Genomic DNA, 20,526 nt, shown 5'->3' with positions numbered 1-20,526 from the left:
CGCACTGTACTTTTTTCACACTAGTTTGAAAGGGGGCGTGTGATGGCAAGAATAATTTCTGGGAAAGTCCATAATTCACTGCTTTGTTCATCAGGGTCCTCCTGCCTGTGGCTCTCCAGGGGAGGGAGGGGGGGAGGAGCTGTGGGTGGTCAGGTTAGAGACACTAAAATCTTTATGTTCGAACTCTAAGGTGCACCCGTCCCAATAATCGTAATGCAATACGCCCTGCATGAATCTTGATGGGCAGATGCCATTCTGGCCCATTTTAAAGCAGAACCAGCAAGAAGCGCTATGCGCCAGTGCGATCTGCATTCGATCATTGTGTCCCCTCCACATTGCCTGGCATGTTTAAGGGGCCCCGTTGACCCATTGTGTTTTTGTTTTTGGTAGTTGAATACGTTTTTGGCATAAACGTCTATTTTCCGATTTAGAATGTTGACCTGCGTTCCTCTCGCACATACTCCATAGAATTTTGAAGATTCACCCCTTTTTACGTCTCTGCATTTGTATGCGCATTTTTTACGGCACCCAGTGCTGATCCTCCTTGGGTCACTTTGGCATTGTATGTCTTCTTTTGGAGGTGAATCTGACTTCGTTTGGTGACCTTTGCACAAGCTCTCTGGCTTGTAGAAATGTGTTCTCGTGTTTGTAAAACAAATGTTAATGTCCTTCATGATTTGAAATGTATTGCACAAGATGTCACTGACTAAGTTATGGCAGACTACAACATTTTCACTGGCCAGTGATTTTTGTCGAGTAATAGGAGATGTATGGTGTGTATGTGGAGAATTGAGGTGACTAGTGACTTTTTATGGCTGGCTAGTAGCTTGCGACTTGGCATTTTGTGCCCCTGGTTATGCTTCAGGCTGGCCGCATATGGGTTCCCATTTCCTGGCTCCACTTCTAGGTCTTTGATTTACTTACTAAATGTTAGCTATTGGAGGCGACAGATGGTCTCTAGTGACACCATAGCATGGTTCTTGATGGCATGCGAATACCCCCAAAAGCACACAAGCTTACTTTATTCTATATGGGCATCCTTGCATACCAACATGAGCGTTAAGATTGATGCAGTGCTTTCACAAAGCTTTAAGTGTTCAAAAAATACAGGAAGTAGAAGCAGAGTTAAAAAGTCGTTGCTGGAGAACCAACTGGGAACCTGCAAATCGAGCAACGCTCCCACTGCAAGACCAGCACACTTTGTGGCACGCAGGTCTGCCACTTGGGTTCAGCGGGTTACTTTTGCTGTCCCCTTAACACTAGTACCTGCTGCTGCATGCCTCCTTCTGACAGTCACTTCACACTAGGCCTTGGCAGTCGTAGGCTCTTTACTCTCCACAGTGGATTTGTTGCGTCCAAGCCAACTGGGACCCAAACTACATGGGACTAGAGCACACCTGGAGCACTTCACTCAACGTATCGCACACCTAACTAGTAGTAGCAGATTTTGCAACTGAAATGAACCTACACAGGCATCCCAACAGCGCTAATTTCCATTCTTCTCTTGCTTGAGCTAGAGATGTCGAGTCCACAACCACCCAGTCTTCAACCCACCACTTATCCACCTCCCGCTTTACCCGAGGCACCTGCGACTGCGCGCTTCAAGCTCAGGTTCCCCCCCTACCCCCCCCTCTCATCTGGCCCCACATCTTCCATCTCACCAACAAGCATGGGCACAGGCACAGTAGTCCATATCCACTGACAAGCCTCCGCTCCACAAAACCACTACTGTGGCAACAGGTGTACTAGACATGCCTGTTCAATGGACGCAATGTCTGCATCTTATCCAGGCACAGCTTGAGTCACCTGCTGCAACGTTTCTAATGCAAAGCTGTCTTTCATATAGAATGTATAGGAGGTGTACATTGCATACATGTACGAAATATATTGTATGCGCCATTTATATGTATTAATATAAATGGCATCAAAGTTAGACCTCATAATATGCGTATTATATGACCTGAGCAGAATGAATGTGCATCTTTATACAAATTGTACAAATGTGTAAGATTGCGCATATATGTAATGTATATATAGTTCAGCTTTTATGCCTCCTGGACGTATAATAACCCACACCAAAATCAAACCAAATATATATATTTCATACCAAACACTCCTATTCTACTTATATGCCAGGCACTTGCACAACAAACACTCATATGCCTTTCACCGCGCTCTTATGGCACACACTCATTCGATTTAAATCTTCTGAACATGTACGTGTAGGCGATGTAAATTGGCATTGATAGAACTCACTTCAAATTATTTTTCATATGAAACATTTAGAAGCTGTTATAACAACATGTAATTAACTCAAATGTGTTAAAAGCTCGAATAAAACACTCCTTTGTCCGTTTTTATGCGAATTCGTCATGCTCATTTCATATGACTTCACACCTTACGATACACATATGCCCAACACTAACACCAAACACTCATACGCCCTTACCACACACAATTCTGCCACCCATCCGCCTGCATATAAGGGTAGAAGTGTGGTACATAAATGGACATCTTGTAGACAAACTGGACATTTATGAAATGTACAACACTATGTATATCAAGTTCATCAAATTCAGGACTAGCTTGGTAAATGTCCATATCTATGTAAGATGCTTATGACATTATATGCATACATGTACGAAGTGTAAACCGTAGGGCTCATAAATGCCTATACTGAATACTTAAATGGAGTACCCTCATGCGCCAAATGAGATTTAAAATAAACCTTTTTATGGAGATTAGATTAATCTAGCAAAAATAAATTTATAAAGAATGGTAATGACCGCATTAAGGTACATAAACTCCTGATCAATCCCACCTTCACGTATTGCGCATCAATACCATAGGTCATGTTAAGGTTGGATTTGTAGTGGTCTGGAGTGAATGTTTATACTTTGTTTCATAATTTATAGAGATACACAGTTGGTATTTGCACCTTTTTTGTTATTCCCACTCTTTGTAGACTTTACTTTTGTTTTTAGTAGAGTATAAGATCAACTAATTTGCATGGACGTTTCCAAAACTTATATTACTAGTAACTGTTGACTCGCTGGAAGTTCCAAAACGAGTTGGGCACAAAGCGTTGCAGATGTTCCTTTTTTTTTTTTGGTTTGATTTTAAATCCATTGAATAGTTTTTTAAAAAGAATTGACGGAGCGAGAGCCCCATTCTCCCCCGCCCCCCTCCCTCTTTGATGAAATCCAGCAGAAAGCCGAAAATGCAATATTTGGAGCAACAAAAGGGGTGGGGTTATATTCGTGTGGACGGTGAAGGACTACCACAGGGGTAGTTAGAGTTTGGAGATCCCACTTTGAGGCAGCTCATTTTAGTCTTCCTGTGAGAACGTTTCCAGACGTGTGCAGAAAAGCCAAATGATCAGGCGGGCGGGGGTTAATAGGAGGCAAGGGAAAAATGAACACTGGGGCAGACCAAGATAGGAGGAGGCGGGGCAGGTGGAGAGTGGCAGCGGGAATGGGGAAGACCAGTGGCAAACACTGTATCACTGCAGGCATGTAACCACAGTATGTTTCAGCAGAAACTACTGTGGTCATGCTTGGCCATGCCAATGGCCCATGCTTGGTTAGTTGTAATGGTGCAACATGGACATGGGAGCCAGTTATTTACTAGTGAGGGGGTTATGGGCTACAGTCATAATTTACTAATTAGTGCAACATTGACTGTTGCCACAGTCAAATACCATAGAGGACATGCAGCATAAGAAACCCTTAAAATGGAGTTCACAAAACCCAGGGAATTCGGCGGGTGTGAGGATTCATGACCATATTAAGAGTTCCCCAGGTGACTCAGCCTGTGAGCACATGCTGGCGATCTTAGCAGTGATCAACAATAATATTATGGAGGACACCTCCGAGGGGGGAGTCACTTTACCCATCCACTGAATTTCATGTGTATTGTTGCAATGAATTGGATCTTACCTCTCGTAGCTGTTTCTTCACCGAAATAAAATAAAGGGTCAAACACCAGTTGTCTGCTTCATCGTTGGCTGTCTTGGGGTGAAAAAGCTGTGGATAAAATAGCGCTGTTTTATAATGTAGACCATTTTCTGGAGCTAAAAAGCATACATTTGAGCAGATTTGCATGACCATAAGAAGAAAACCAGAAACCCCAAAAAATACAGAGCAAGTTAATGAGTCTTCAGACCAGAACGAAAGAGGATAGGAGGAAAGGGAGCAGAGGGAGAGAGGAAGTGTGTTCCAATGAAGAGGGGCCAAGAGAGGTCGCTAGTGGCATTGGGCACAAGGAGGGTGGGCAACTGATAGAATTAATTGAGAATGGGAACTGAGAAATCGTGCAGGGGAATAATACCATGAGAGCAAGGAAGCAGGGTAAGGGGGCAAGATTATGGAGAGACTTGAAGACAAGACTGAGTTAGTTGAACATGAGGCGAGAATGTAAAGATAGCCAATGAAGGGAAGGGAAGGGAAGGGAAGGGGAGCTGGAGAGTTCCGAGTTATGAGGGGAACGTGAGAAACGAGATGAATAAGTAATTATAAATCGATTTTAAGAGGGCTTTGGCTGGAGATAGGAAGTTCAAAGCGTAGACCGGAGCAATAGAAAGGACTAGAAAAGATGAGCGACGAGATTGAGTTTGGAAGCATGGAAGGAGAGAAAAGGTTGGGCTTTAAAAAGGTGGACCCTGCAGGAGCGAGCGATGAGATGTGTGCGGAGAAGGAAAGGGAAGATTGCAGGCTGATGGAGATGGGAAGCAATGGGGGGGGGTGAGAACTGGTGGCAGGGGACCGAGGAGGAGGAGGAGGGATGGTTGAGGCAGGAAAGAAGACACCCTGGTCTTAGAGGAGTTAGGAGCGAGGTATCTTACCATAGGCAAGGGAAGTGGAAGTGAACTTCTAGTCATGGCTAGTGGGTGGTGCTAGTGCATGTTTGACTTCACTCGAATAGCTTTTTTATATCATGCACAAATGTATACACGTTTATTTTATAGAAGTACGGACCTGCAAATCCACGCACGCACGCGCCAGGTAAAGACTGTGACTCTCATGACATGGTGACATATGACAGGCATGCTGATAAAATAACGAAGGGAGCTTTAACATACCTTGTGACTGCAGAATCTTTTTTTTTTTATTGATGTGAGCAGTGGACTTGTGTGCTGAAATATTTTTGACAAAGGTTCATGTTTATGTAATCTGTTATGTTTCTCTTTAGTTTAGGAAAGCTCATTTAGCATGATTTCTTTGTGCGTTTAAACATGTTGTGCAAAACATGCTCTTGTTTTTTGTGATCACATTTCTTCATTTCCTCCCAGAATTCAGAGCTCTTCACACTGACATATGGAGCTCTGGTCACCCAGCTGTGCAAAGATTACGAGAACGATGAAGACGTCAACAAGCAGCTGGATAAAATGCAAGTTTGTTTTACAGTTCTCAGCCGTTTATGTCACGTTTCTGGTTTGCATGGTGAAAGTTAAGACAGTTTTCTCGGCTTTCAAAACTGATTTTTAGATTTGTCCACAGTCCTCTATTTGATTGTCCTGCGCCAATTACACGCGTACGGCCCGCAGAGCTTAGTGGGAAAAGCAGCGTGATTTAGGTAAAAGCACAAGTCCTAAATATACATGCAAAAGGAATAGTGGAGGGGTTTGGCTAATTCACCTACGTCATGGCAATTGATGTCAAAGGAAGTGAACGGGTGTTAGTGAAATATGCACATTTCATTCATTTCTTTCCAAGCTAAGAAATTGACATGGCTAATGAGCATTTGCTGCTAGGAAGATTAATCATGAACACATCAAAAAAATAACCCAAAAGAGCAGCTTTTCCTGTAATGTGGCTAGCAATTTCTAAAAAGTGCCCACTAACATGCAGTATTTAAATATTCTCTGCACAGTAAAATCCTAAAAACGTACTTGAACAGTACATGTGGTCTTGTGAGTAGGGTGTCTTGCTCCGAATCTTGAGGATCTTGGTTTCGTGTGTAGCAGGCTGAACACACTAAACCAATTAAAGGCAGCAACTTCTTTTAGCCCCTTCAACACCCAAGGGGACCGTGTCCTCCCTTTTGAAAACGAGGCCAGACTCCATCCACTTGCGTAGGCCTGATTTCGGAACTGCAGAACGTGGCTTCTTCAAGTTCAGGTTGGATGGCTTCTTCCTCGACTTATGTCCAGGGCTTGCAAAATCTACTCGACCACTAGCCTAGTTGAGTTGTTTTTATGAAGGCTAAGTAGGTTTGGAATGGTGAAATACCTTGCTGGCAAGTCAAGTAAATTTCTTGGATTTTTGTTCACACTAAGGGCCCGATTCGTGGAATCGGTCGCAGAAAAGGCACAGGGGCCGTGCGCTGAAAGTCTGAGGCTGTGTGAGCCGTGGCACAGCGAAATACTTGTGCGTCGTGCGTATTCATGGATTCCCAGAAGTCGTAGCCGCCGTGCAAATAGCAAGCTGCGTGAGGAACACCCCCTAATATAACTCCATGTGCACTAAAAAGCAAGTGAAATGCCCAACGCGGCGCAAATCTCCATGCCATGCATGGCCCAGCACACAGCCCTCTTGCTAAATCACGCGTAAACACCCCGGGGGTGCACCCCATAAAAAAACGTGTGCCCTCCCACACAAGGCCTGCCCCAACACCAGCCAAATCGTGTGATGAACACCTCGCTATCCCCGACCGCACCCCAGCAAAAATTGTGCGCCTGTACCTCAATCTGCGGCATGCAGGCCCGTCTGGTGGGATATCCACTCCCCAACCACCTGTGACCCCACCCTGCAGCCAGCCCCCTCCACATGGGATACCCCAGCCCCTACAACCCCACCCTGGAGGCAGCTCCCTCCACATGTGACAACCCCAGCCCCCATCACCTGTGACTCCACCTTGCAGGCAGCCCCCTCCCCATGGGACACCTCCACCCCATTACCTGTAACCAAACCCTGGCAGCCCCCTCCAGACAGGACATCACCTGCATGCTGTATCCTGACATAGTGACACATCATCACTCCACCGATTGTGTGTTGTGCACCTTGACTGCTGTATTGACACCAGCCAGAATATCCACAGCAACATGTATCCTGCATTCAAAAATGAATGCATTCACCTGGCCCACATCCATGAGTGTGGCATCTGCTCAAATACAATTGCTGTCCGCAACCATCTCCCAGCATACACATGTAACAAGTGAGGCCCTGCTGGCCATGTGACTTTGTTTGTTTATTTGGTATAGCGCAGAACCAAACCCGAAGGGGTAGCTGGGCGCAAACAGTACAAGATTACTTAAGAACTTAGTTACAGGAGAAATACAAATTATGCAGTTCGCAATTAAATCCAGAAAAGTGCAGTTTATACAGTTCACGTTAGATCAAAGGTAAGTATAGAGAGAAAGCAGAAGGAAAAGAAGAAAAAATGCGGAACTACGGTTCAGTCTAGTTGATAGGATGTCATTCAGCTGGTTGCAGACATCCAGTGTCTATGTGGGAGGGGGAGGTCGAGCTAGGTGTCATTGGCACGGATCCAAGTGAGGACTTTTCGCCTGAAACTAGAGTAAGGTTGGTCCATTCTGAGATCCAAGGGGAGTTTGTTCCAAGTTTGCGCAGCTATGATCGGGAAACTAGAGCCGCCGGCTGTACTCTTTTTGTATCTAGGCATCACTAAGGTGAAGGCGTTGGTCGGTCTAGTGGGACGGTTTGAGGTTCTCTTGTGGATTCTGTTGGCCAGATAAGGAGGGGCAATGTTGTTAAGACATTTGGAAGTGAGGGAGAGTATTTTAAGGGTGATCCTGTCTTTGATTTTTAGCCAATGGATATTTTTCCTATAGGTGGAGATGTGGGCTCTGTTAGGAATATTTAAAGCTACTCTGATAGCGTTATTTTGGAGAGTTTGTAGTTTGTCAAGGATATACTTGTTAGAGCCTGCATAAAGGGCATTGCAGTAATCCAGCTTGGATATGATGAGAGCATTGGCTAATGTGATGCAGCTAGTCTCAGTTAGAAAGGGTCTGCATGCTCGGATCAATTTGCAGGTATATGCCGTGGAGGATGCTAGCGAGTTCGTTTGTTTTTTGAAGGTGAGCGCTGAGTCAAGATAAACCCCGAGGGTTTTGACTGCAGGCAACACTTTGATGACGTTATTGTCGATGTTAAATGAGGCATAGTTGGGGTCAAGTTTTTTGATAGCCAACGCTGAGCCAATGATCAGTAGCTCAGTCTTGTCGTCGTTCAGGCAGAGGCCATGGGATGCCATCCAGGCCTGAATGAGGAGATCTATCTTATTTACTAAGTCCGTGTCTTCCAAGAAGTTCCCCGAAAGGGGGATTAGAATCTGAGTGTCATCTGCGTAATTAGTGTAGACAACACCCAGTCTGTCCAACTTATCAAACAGGGGCTTAGTAAAGATGTTATACATCGTCGGAGAAACACATGATCCTTGGGGAACACCGCATGAAACTTGTATGGGATTAGCGGCTGCTGAGGGGGAGAAGACTCTCATTGTCCGGTTTGCAAGGAAGGATTGTACCCATGTTATGGCATCACTTGAGAAATGAGCGGCCGAGCTTAGGTGATTGCATAAGACTGCATGATCTACCAAGTCGAAGGCCGCAGATAGGTCAAGGAGGTCAATGTCATGTCATCAATCCCCATGGACAAATTGTTCACCGATGACAGAATAAAAACCACCCTCAATGTGTGCGCCACATGAATAAACACTCTCACAGCCTGAGTCTCATTGAGCTACTATTTCTAGAAGAGATTTCCTAAGGAACACATCACCGTTCCGCCCATGTGCAAAGGACATATCAATCAGACAGTGCACCACGCACAGAGACGGGTGCATTGGTCAGACAATGTATAAATGCAACAAAATACCGAGTATCCCAGTGCAAGAGGTTGACCAACACAACCAACAGAGATAATAACTGTACAAACACATGCTGGTGAAGGGGAAAACATTACATATGTGTTGCACAGCATCAAGCAAATCATGTGCCAATATCCTGAACATGTAACGCTCCGTCACCCCACCTACCTCACAAATGCAGTGATGGCTAACACACAGTGATGCTGTACATGTGAAAGGAAAAGCCATTCACACCCACACTTCACACACCACCACAGTCAGCCACATGTGTATACTTGCCCCACAAACCCCGAAACCCCGAACATTACGCATGCAAGCAACCACACACCTGATATGGCATTAATAACAATGGTCAGAATCAGGGCTACTAATTGGACTACCAAATGGGCACACTGCAGTTGTATTATTTGCATACAGACTGTAAGATGTCCATGTAAATTTTATTTCTTTTAAAACAATTGACGTGTGTAAAAATATGTACAATAAAAAAAAAAAAATACAAATGAAGCATGGTCAACAGGATCCTTCAAACACACATTAAAAAATCTATTTACACAATGAACATGGAGGATAGTCCAAAGAGTCCACTCCAAAGAAAAACATAAATAAAAGGAAACTTACACAGAAATCATTATGTACAAACAAATGGAGTAATATCTGAAATACATGCTCCAAATAATAATGAAAGGAAACTTCCATCTACCAAACTATTTACACAGGCAGTGGGCTAGTCCTCCTTGTCATCAATCTCACTCAATGGCTGGAAATGGGCGTCATCGAACACTGCGTCCATCACCCCCAGGTAGGCCTCCGTTGTCTCCTCGAGGGCTTGCATGGCCACCAGCATGCTCCTCTCCATTCCCTCCGCCTCCCTGCAAGTTTCCTCGAGGATTAAAGCCTGCCTCCTTGCCCGACACAGTGCAACCTCTGCCCTGGCCATCGTGACTCTAGAGCCTGCTGCCTCGATTTGCTGCCTGTATCGCACGAACATGGAAGACGTCCTCGTTCTGAGGTCCACATTTGCATCTTGCCTGATGCTGGATACTGGCCCCCTCGAGGTGGTATGCCCTGAGTGTCTGCTTCGTGTGGGCACCCTCTGGGGTGGTGACATTACCTGGGGGTGTCTGGCCCGTGCCTGGCTCCTGGGTGCCTGCTCTCCCTCCATTGCCATTGCTCCTGTACTTCCTTGGACCGACGTGGTGACCACCTCAGCTGGTCCACTGTCAACTTTGTTTATACAGGGCACAATGTGGTTTTATTGTACTTGTTATGTCAATTTAATGTGATGTTTTAGTAATATATTTTTTATGATATATTTATATCTATTTTGTGAAATAAAAATGTATGCATTAACATCTATTGATAAAATGTTTCACTCAGTGCTTATTTGTTACATGGACTGAGTAGGTGTGGTCCTAATTCATGAAGAGAGATCAAAGAGACACTTGGGTTCTCTAGTTTTGGATTGCCCTTTGCTCGTTGTGGGGTCGGATTCCTGTGTCGGTAATTTGCCCCCTGTCTCTTGTGTTGTGTCAGGAATGCTGCTAGCCAGTTCAGTAGATGCCAGACGTCATCGTGATGATGTGTAAGCACCTGAATGGAAGCCTGCACCTCATCACGTATGTCGCCTGAACGCCTACCAATACCAACCAGCATGGGTACCACTCTGTCCTGAATGACAACAGCCGCCGGCATTGGGGTGTCGGTCTGGGTGGAAGCATCCGACACCTGGGGTTGTGTCCGGAAAGAGGCATGCCGGCAGGTGCATACAGCTGTAGGTGCTGTTCCAGGGACCGGATTTTGCACAGGCACCTCCACGGTGACATGCACAGCATCATGCCCCGGGGGCAGGACTACGGCAGTCGCACCCACCACACCACCCCGTCACATACACTGCCCCCTCCCTCCGATTGCCCAGGACAATTGATTGGTGTGCTCCCATTGTACAACTCCATCTGTACCCTGACTGGGAAGGCCCCCAAGAGGAAAAGGTGGCAGAGGTGACCGGCCTCGGGAACGTGGAGCAGAAGCTGCTGCTCCCACCTCCAGGGGTGGGGGGGGATGTGCAGGTAGAGCTGTGGGCTCCCCACCCCCCAGGTCTCCATCACCCCGGGTCAGGAACCTGCAGTGGCAGCTGCTGTCCCCACCACCCAGGCTCAGGGAGCGGCAGCAGTATCTGTTGTTGCTACCAGGGTCCCTTGCCCCCTGTTGGTACACAGACGCGCAGTCAGCTGTTGTCTGTGCCTCCAAAAAGTAATGGACGTCTGGTTAAAGCCCTGTTGTGAGGTCCCTCGTTGAGAGACCTGCAGGTTCATATATTGATCCAACATCAGTGGGTGACGCCATGGCCCAGGCCACTAGTGGTCCAACCCCTACAGCCCTGAGTGGTCCCGGCCACACATGGCCTGCACCACATGCCAAGAAGCAAACGCGTGCAGAACAGGAAAAGACTCAATCCCAAAGCACGGCACATGACACCGCCACGTCGAGGAAGATGACTAACTCCAGATCCTCGTGGATTACGTGTGCGACCACCACCGTGCCATGTGAACGCAGCCAGGGAGCACACATACGCCTGCTCAGTGTATGGTCCACTGACAGAGAGTTACGGATGGCATCAACGCCTTGGGGAATGAGATACGCACCGCTCGTGAGGTCGTGAAGCGGTGGAATGACCTCCACTGACGAAACAACACAAGCTGGGTGCCAACGTCGCCACTGCTCTGGTGACTGGGGTGACCGCAGGAGCAGACACCACTTGAAGAGGCCATGAGCGAGTTGATTCATGTAGACCAGCTGCAAGGCGTGGGGGGCCTGCCAGATTACGAGGAAACGTCCGGTGAGTGATTGTGCATCCTGAATATGTGTATGTAGATTCAATTAATTAGTATGATTAGTACTTCTGTCTGCATTTGTATGACTACCATGGGTGTAGCATGTCATGGTGTACTGACTTGTGCTTAGTGTACTGCAGAGTGCATACAACCCATGTGCTGCACATCCGTTGAACGTGGCTTTGGGACAGTACTCCTCACCAACCGTCGGATACAAATCACCATTTCCGGCATGCCAACACAACATATGGGTATTTTCATCAGTGATGTTAGTGACTCAGCTATGCCAATCAAGTGCAGCACGTGCTACACATCATGCACTGCATGTAGTAGGAAGTCCATCCACACATGTCATAGGTGGTTTTATGCTACCTATAACTTCCATGAACACGAGCAGCGGCCGTGACATTGTGCCATGAGTGACGTAGCTTTTCACTACACTGTGCAAAACCCATCTGCGGCTATGGTAGTGACCCACTCTGAAAATATTTGTCAGGTACCATCCCTGTTGACCTGCCACACTCAACACACACTCCATGGCCCTGTCACTCTTATGTGTCACTGTCCCCTCTTCCTATGTCCCAGCGCATGTCATTACTCTATCTCCATCGCCACATCACACACCTGGGACTCCACACTCGGGCCATTTCCACATTGTGCACACTCCCTGTGCCAGTGGTACACTGGTGTTACATGTAATTGTAGTGGACTTGGCTGTGATTATGTGTGCACATTTTCTCATGTATGTTAATGGCATGTTGCATATCCACTGAGTCACAATTAGCATGTTTTAGTCTACAGTTTGCTGTGCCATGAGTAAGGATGTTCGTCCACAGATACATGTCTGTTGGCAATGTGTGCAGTGCTTACATGGGATGCAGTGTGTCAGGTGTATTGACCCACGTTTCAGTCATTAAGCTGCAACATTTGGTGCTGTGGGCTTAGAAAATCCAAGATGGCCAAAAAGCCCACATGTGCGCCAGAATCCAGGAGAACCGCGCAGTTTGTGCGCACACCAAAATGGTTGCCTAACCTTCCACCCACCAGTGCGAGCGTGATGGGCCAGTGGTGCCATGAGTGGAATGTGTCCCAAAGGAAAAACAGCAGTGCCTGTTAGCTTAAAAATCCCTTTGAAATCACCTTGGTTTCTCTGAATGCAAGCTAAAAATGCCTATGTCAAACATTGCAGGATATTCAAAAATCTCACTGAACACCAGCAGACATTTGGCAGAATGAGGTTTTGTGTGCATACAAAATCTGGAAAGAAAAAGAGCCCAAAACAATGTTCATAACAAAACTGGCTGAGCTGTGGAGGTCAGCAGCTTAAGTTAAACTGAACTGAAAACCACTAAAATCGAAATGCTTAAAATAAATGAGGGACCTACTTTTGAGTGTCACATAGTTTGTAACTGTTGAAATGTCATACTTTTGAACTTAGAATCAGCACTCTAGCTGCATGTGTAAAAATTGTCAGTTTGATTTTGAATGTAGAAAACAGGGAACAAAAAGTGACATTTAGCTGAAACCTGGCTTAATGAAGCTGGATTCTGCCTGACAACTACCCCCGACAGGAGTTGAAACTGGATCAACAGCTGTGTTCCCAGGCCTGGCTGCATTCTGATGCCCCCACAAAAAGGAGTTGACACCTCTCTGATTAGATTAGGGGAGGGGCACCGCAGGAGGTTGAACAAAGCCTTGTCCTGGACTCGGGCAAATGTTATATGGGGGGGCCGTAAAGTGGCTTCCTCTTGGGAGAAGTGCCTCTGGGAGCCACCCGAGCTGGAGGCGGGGGCAGACCGAAGCTTCCCCCATGTGCTTTGGAACCTAAACCACACCCATCTGGGCCAGAGCATAATTTTAAAAAAGATATATAATTCTGACAAGTCCGCACTATGAGTTATCTAAGTAATATCATTATTCTTGTGATTTTTCTGTGCACGTTTTGAGAGGTGTTAGGACCCTGTGGTGTATTCTGGGGGGTTGCTAGCGGAAAATAGGGTCTTACTCCAAATGTCTGCATGTTAAAAATCTGACACTTCATCAATTAATGTCCATACTCTTTGCGCACATGTGTGTAATTTTTGGTAAATGTCCGATATTGGTAAACTAGTCAAAAAGCGCAAAATGTTGTCATTTTTGAATGCAAGCCCTCAGGAAGATCAGAGGCGGACAAGCATGGACCAAAAGGAATATATAATGTGTACATGTAATGTCAACCACTTGTGTATCTGGTAAATATGTATTTGAATCAAATATAGATTTGTGGGCAAATTGACCAGGGGAGGATCCTCTGACCCATAAACAGACCTCATCATGATGACAATCCATTTCCTTCCCCCAATCAAGGGAGAGAGGAGGAATTGGCCAATGATAAGTGAGAGGGGCAGGTTTAGTTATGACCAACGCACACACCCACTTTCCAAAACACATAAAAAGAGACTGCTGGGACAGGTAGAGACATTCAATTCCATTTTCTGCGGGACGCTCTGCCGGGAGACTCCAGACTTCACATCCATCAATCTTCAGAGACCAGAAATTTACTTCAGAATTTAAAGCAAGGGCCTAAACCCACACACTGAGAAATCTTCTCAGCAGGCCTCAGCATCCTTAAAATCATTTGCAAACTATTCCACAGCCGGGCGAGCTGTCTGAATTCTTTTGCCAAGAACTTTTGCCAGTACCCAGAAAGCAGTGTTACATCCAGAATCCACTTGATCTGGACCGGAAAGCAGAGCAGTATCCAGAACCAGAGGCCGCTGTATCCAGAGAGGCTAGACCAGCAGAGCAGAGCTGACCCAGACCGATGTGAGCAGAACCAGAGATCCGGATCGCTGTGAGCAGAACCGGTGCCTGATTGACCCGCCGAGCAGACAGAACCGCCGCCGGACGTGTTGACCAGATCCGTGACGAGGACTAGTTCAAATTTATATTGTGAGTACCAAGCAGAACTGTGCAGAACCAGTCTCTTAGGTTAAAATAGTTTGGATTAGATTATTTTAACTAAGTAGAACTGCCTCCTACTAATCCTGTCATCTGTCATTCTAAAGCTGCAAGCTGTCACCTGTCATTCTAAAGCTGCAAGCTGTCACCTGTCATTTTGAGTTTACTTTAAATCCGAAAAACTACCTTTATTAAATTGTCCATATCTCTTGAACCGTTTATGCACTCGCGAAATTTACCGCGATTTGCGATCAATTTCTCCACTTGTCAAAATAGCAGCTCCATTCTTTCCTTTGTTAAAGTCCGTTTGCAACCTGGTAATAACTCCATAGAGCATTGCTAAAGTGAGCCTGAACTAATAACAACAAGCATCTCTCACTCACCCTGAATCTCTAGAGGGAATTAAAATCAGTTAGATCATTTTCCCATCCATTGCCATCACATTTAAAAGCATTTTGGGCCTGTGTTTCAAACTTCTACCTGTTTCCTCTAAGCTTGCTGGGGGGGGGGAACTGAATTTCGTATTGTATTTGATTGCATTCCTGAGAACTGTGCTCCTCTTTCCATCTCCTTCCATTTCTTACATTGCATGGGGGTGGGGGGGGGGTGAATTGCCACGTTTATTTGCTGCACTGCATTTGATTCCACTTTGCATTTCCTTGAAACCATAAAGCATTTTCAGCTACCTCATCCTCTATACTACTCCTAAGTAATCAAGTGTACCACTGTAACATTACCCATTGTGGATCCACATCATATGTCTCAGTGTACTATTAGATATTAATTTATTTATAAAGTGTGATAGATATATATTGTTGAATTGTCCAAATAAACCTTTTAAATTTGCAAAACAAACCTACTTCTTGGCTCAGTGGGCTCAGGGGGATTCTAAGAGGTGGGTGTTATACAAGGGTTGTCATCCAGAGTACTGAACTAGACATAAAAATACATCAATAGGGGCTTTCCTCAGCATCCCAGACTAGGCATTGACTTAGCTGTAGTGTTGAAGTTAAGCCGCTTAACAAAGTGGGGGCTCGTAGCCGGAGATTCTGGGTTAGATCTATCACTTGTGCAGCTTAATACAGTGTGCTAACTGACGGGATACATACATCCGGTCGGATCACCACGCTGTGGTACGCTGTAAAGCACTCCTCAAAGGAACGCTCTAAGGAGAAGGTCTGTTTTGCAAAATAAAATACAAACTTCTGTAAGTCAGGAAGGAACTCAAATTCCAGAATGACGATACTGGTAGACATCAAAATAGCCAGAGAGCACTTCTTACATAAGATATTTGTGAGAGGTGAGTGGACTCATCAGGACCAAATGGTCTGGTTGCAGGCAATCGCGCAGCAGGTCACTGAAACAGGGTCAGATATATGGAGAGATCAGGGTCCCCTACATGTGGCCCTGAGTGAACTATATATGGCCCCTAAAGCCAAAGATGAACATAATAAGATTGCCAGGATAGCGGCATATTTGTACCTATATATGGGAGCCGTGTGACTCTTCTGAGCAGAGGCTGCTCAGGAGCCAGGAGCCAGGAGCCAGAAAAGGACAGCAGACAGTACATCACTAAAATAAAGGAGGATATGGATGTGCTGCAACAGGAAAAGGCTGACCAGGATACCAGATTTCTGGCCTTGCAGAAGGAGTACCAAGAAGGTTTGGACTCCCTACTGCAGAGCCAGAAAAAGCTGGAGCAACAGTTAGACTTCAATAGGGCATGTGCTGAGCAGGTAGTCACCCTGCAAAGCCACCTAGATAGGGAGAAGGCAGAGAGCAATAAACTGATGTTGAAAGACCTGGATACCCAGGCAGAGTTTGACCAGGAGCGCCAGAAAGCTGGTGCCTTCCAAAAGGCAAAGGGACGACCTGGCGGCACAGATGCAGGCTCTTAGTCAGGAAAGGGATACCTCTGGCCAGGAAGTCTGCCACTTAAAAAGGAAAATTGAAGAAAATCACCTGGCCCTCCAGGGACTGGGTGACCTCCAAAAAGAACACCAGAACTTGTTAGAGCACACCAGGAGGGTGGAGGATGCTCTGGCGAGAAAGGAGCAGGCCATTAGGGACACAGCTCAGGAGGTAACCCTCCTGCAGCAAAGACTGGCCCAGTACTCCAGGACCAATCAGGAGGCACAGAGAGAGAATGAGGCTCTCTGCCAGCACAATGATAGGCTCCAGCAACAGGTAGCGATGCAGGAGAGACTGATAGAGTCTAGTAAGGCCTTAACTGAGGAACTGAAAACGCAGGCTCTTGCATTGCAACAGGGAACAGGGGCGGATAGAGATGAGGTTCGCTGGGAAAGAGAAACTCCTGAGCATAACGAGCCCTAGTACCAGAGGCCTTCATCTCTCCCAGTCCCTTGACTCTGCCACCCCCATGTCCCCTCGCGCACATGAGCCCAGGGCCACAGGGATGGCAGATTACTATCCAGCTAGAAGTATGGGGCTCATAGGCCAGTACCTCCCAGGAATGGATGGGCGGGCATCCGGGTATGGGCACCCAAGCACAGTGCAATTTAGTGGGGAACCCCAGGAGAGTAGGCCCATTAAGGGCATCCTGAAAACCTCTGCCCAGTTAGGTCCGTGGGGTGGGGGTTACCCATCAATTCCTGGCAGCAAGGAGGGATCTGAAGACTCCTCTGAGCATTACAGGACACAGGAGACCAGGTCCCCACATTCTGCCAGCCATTCCCAGGCTCGCAGAATCCGGGAAAACCTGGAAGATCAGACGGGCACCTCTGGGAGCAGTGCTTCTGAGTCAGAGGATGAATGGACCTGGGTTACCCGAACCAAAAAGGCCAATCGGGCAAAAAAGGGCCTTGCTTAAGGACCCATTGAAACAAATAAAGGCAATAAGGAGTGTCATCACGCCTTATCATAAGAACGCCAAGTATTAATAATAAAATGATAATAATAAATAATAAATAATATAATAATAATAGTATAGTATTCTGTTTGGGAACACTTGGAGCTCTATGAGCAAATGATGGAGACGTTCCATTTGAAGGACAGCAGTAGCTGCATCCAGTACGTCAAATGGACCTTCTCACCAGAATACTCCAGTTTCTTTGCAGGGCTGGAGGATCAAAACCATTCAAGGTGGTCCACATACAGGATGGCCATCTTGAAACATTTTTCTGTGCACAGAAATCCTCAAGAGGCAGCCTACAATTTGCAATGTGGGGAGGATCAGGCCCCACAAGAGTTTGTGCAAGAATTAAAGCGTGCTTTTGCGCAGACCACCAGAAGGGTGTGCCCGGATAGCAGAGAATTTGTCAATACGTTTTTCCATGCCTTACCCAAATACATAATGACCCAGCTCGTGAGAGATTTTCATGAGAAAAGATCTTTAGACAGGGTCATTGAACAGGCTACCCGGATCTATGAGGTGCAGAAGCCCATCGAAAATAAAAAATAATGTGCAGAAAAACCCCAAAACCAACAGCACCCCTGCTGCTGCCAAGGTGGCAGAAGTAAAGGTCACCCCCGTTTTGGATTTGGAGATGGGCGGGGGGGGGTGCGGTAGGGGCTAAACACCTACCTGCACCTAATGATGCCAAGCCCAGAAGGCCCCCGGGCCAGTCACAGACAGGGAGCCAAGGACGTAGTCCCACAAATGGGGTCCCTCGCTCCCCTGATTATGTAAATCCCCGCTGCAAGGGAAACCGACCCATCCTGGGTTATGTGTGGACTCCTTCAGCCCAAGGGGGGGGGGATCCAGCCAAGCACCTGACCCAGGGAACGTCCCTCCTAACGTCCCCCAGGAGGGCAGAAATTCACCAAATCCTGGGCAGAACTTTTCCCCCAGGTATCCACCCAATTTCCAGCCCCAAAATCATCCATCCTTCTTCCCCAATTCCCTGAGCCCAGACAACCTAATCCAGGAGAGGGGAGGCCAAGGGTGGAGGGGTACCCGAATCTTCCCAACCCAGGGTATTAGCAGAGAAGGGATAGCTACCCTTCCCGGGATCAGCCCAGGGGAGAAAATAGAGCCCCGTATCAGCCTGAGCGGGTTTCACAACTTGAGCGCCAGGTCCAAAATATGGCACGAGATCTGGGTCACATACTGAGGGCTCAACAGAACCCTCAGATGAGCATGCCACCGCAGAATGCCCCAAACTCTGGACCGGGTGCTCCAGAACAATGACGGGGGCAGCACCCCGATAACCCACCGGTTCCCAGGGAGGAGGCACAAGGGGAAGGGGGGTGTAAAGCCTTGGAGGAAGCTTCCTTCCCAACTTGTAAACAGCCCCTGGAAAACCAGGAACCGGAAACAAAATCTCCTGCCCCTGAAAGCCTGCCTTCCAAGGAGCAGAGGGGGGGGGGGGGTAGGAGAAACAAAGGACCCAAACAGACCCACTTTGTGGAGGAGGTACAGGTCTTCCAATTTGATGGAGAGGGATCCTCAGAAGATCCTGGGAAAAGGATCTTCTCCTTTAGAGAGGGGGGAACTCCTCCCAAAGAAAAATGGGTCCCAAGGGATTCCAATCCAGACTGGGGAGATATGGAGACTGAGCTACCGCTGCCCATCATCTCATCCCAGAACCCACAATACCGAAATCCCCTGGTTCAAACCCATCCTGGTGACGCCTCCAAAAAGGGGGGGGCGGCCCAGAACCGGAACCAGGGGAACCCACAATGGCTCTGATCTCCCGTTGCCAACTTTTTCTTTCAGATTCCCCAGGCTCTTCACAGAATTCTGGCCAAATCTCTTTGCTAGCAATGTCCAAAACCAGAAAGTTAGCCCACCAGTTGTCTAAAAATGTGCATTATCTGTGCCCCCTTGAGGAGAAGGAGGGAAGATATTATGCCCCGGTACAAGTACAGGGGCAGGGTACAATTTTGGCACTGGTGGACACTGGATCCCAAGCTACCCTTCTGTCCAAAAGGGCCTTTGATGAACTAAACGCAGGAAGGGGGGAGAATTACCGTATTCCTCTCACCTCTCTTCCTGGACAACTGCATAACTTTGACGGGAAGGAAATTCCTGTCGAGGGGACTGCAGATTTGGACATCAAAATTGGGTGACACAAGGTGAAACACCCAGTCACAGTAGTGACTCCAGAGGGAACCCCTTATTTACTAGGGACAACAGACTGGTAATGGGGGGGGGGGGGTCCCCTCTCTATTTCTGAAAATCAACCTTCCTTCCAGTTTAAGGTGGTATTCCACACTGGAAGGAAATACTCTGATATTCTTTACCAATCCACAACCAGACATTCCCACCCCAATAGTTCAGAAAGATGTGAAATCAGCTCAGAGCCTGGCTGATATTCAGCAAATTGGAGATCAGTTGTTCATCCCTGTTCAGTTAAATGAGGGGAAGGACTCTGTTCTCGCTCGAGTGTGTGTGTGAACAACGGTAAGAGCTTCACCAGCGAAGCCATGTTCCGCCAACTCCCAAAAGATCCAGCCATTCCCACATTCAAACTGATAGACAAATGGGAAATGGATCTGGAAACACCCAATTCCAAACATCTCCTGCCAAGCAGGTGTATGCTCAAAATCTCCATTGGCAACAAGCGCATAGTCCATAATTGTTGGGTCATGCGAGACGTCACTGCCACCTTTTACTTAGGCAGTGACATTCTCAATCGCTTTGCCATTAGTTTGGACCTAATAAACTTAAAAGCTTGGTCCCGATTAGCGGATAATCCCATGGGCTTTGATGATCCAGAAAAAGCATTTAGGTCAGCTCAATTGCTACCTTATGCAGTTGAAATTCAGATAAAAAAGGAAGTCGCCATCCCAGAAAGGACCCAACAATTCTCCCTGGAAGTGAAAGTTAAGAGGACAAAAATTGAAAAACCCTGATGCTTATATACATCTAAATGCTTCTCTCCAACAGCAAGGGTTGGGGGTAAACCCAACTCCATTAGTCAACACAGAACATGACACCATTGCAATAGAGGTGGAT

The 20,526-nt window shown here is 46.8% G+C and overlaps 1 protein-coding gene across 2 annotated transcripts in view; it reads left to right on the top strand.

Moving 5' to 3' along the window:
* Positions 1-20,526, top strand: part of TRAPPC3 (trafficking protein particle complex subunit 3) — a 100,949-nt gene that overhangs the window by 48,813 nt on the left and 31,610 nt on the right. For both annotated transcript variants that reach the window (XM_069622613.1, XM_069622614.1), the window contains exon 2: positions 5,291-5,388. In XM_069622613.1, coding sequence (XP_069478714.1) covers positions 5,291-5,388 — 98 coding nt within the window. The remainder of the gene's footprint in view (positions 1-5,290; positions 5,389-20,526) is intronic.

Source organism: Ambystoma mexicanum, chromosome 11 (genome assembly GCF_040938575.1).
Source record: "Ambystoma mexicanum isolate Mex_15411 chromosome 11, UKY_AmexF1_1, whole genome shotgun sequence".
NCBI lineage: Eukaryota > Metazoa > Chordata > Amphibia > Caudata > Ambystomatidae > Ambystoma > Ambystoma mexicanum.
Note: the sequence above shows the minus strand (reverse complement) of the source record. Positions and strands in the feature narration are given on the sequence as shown.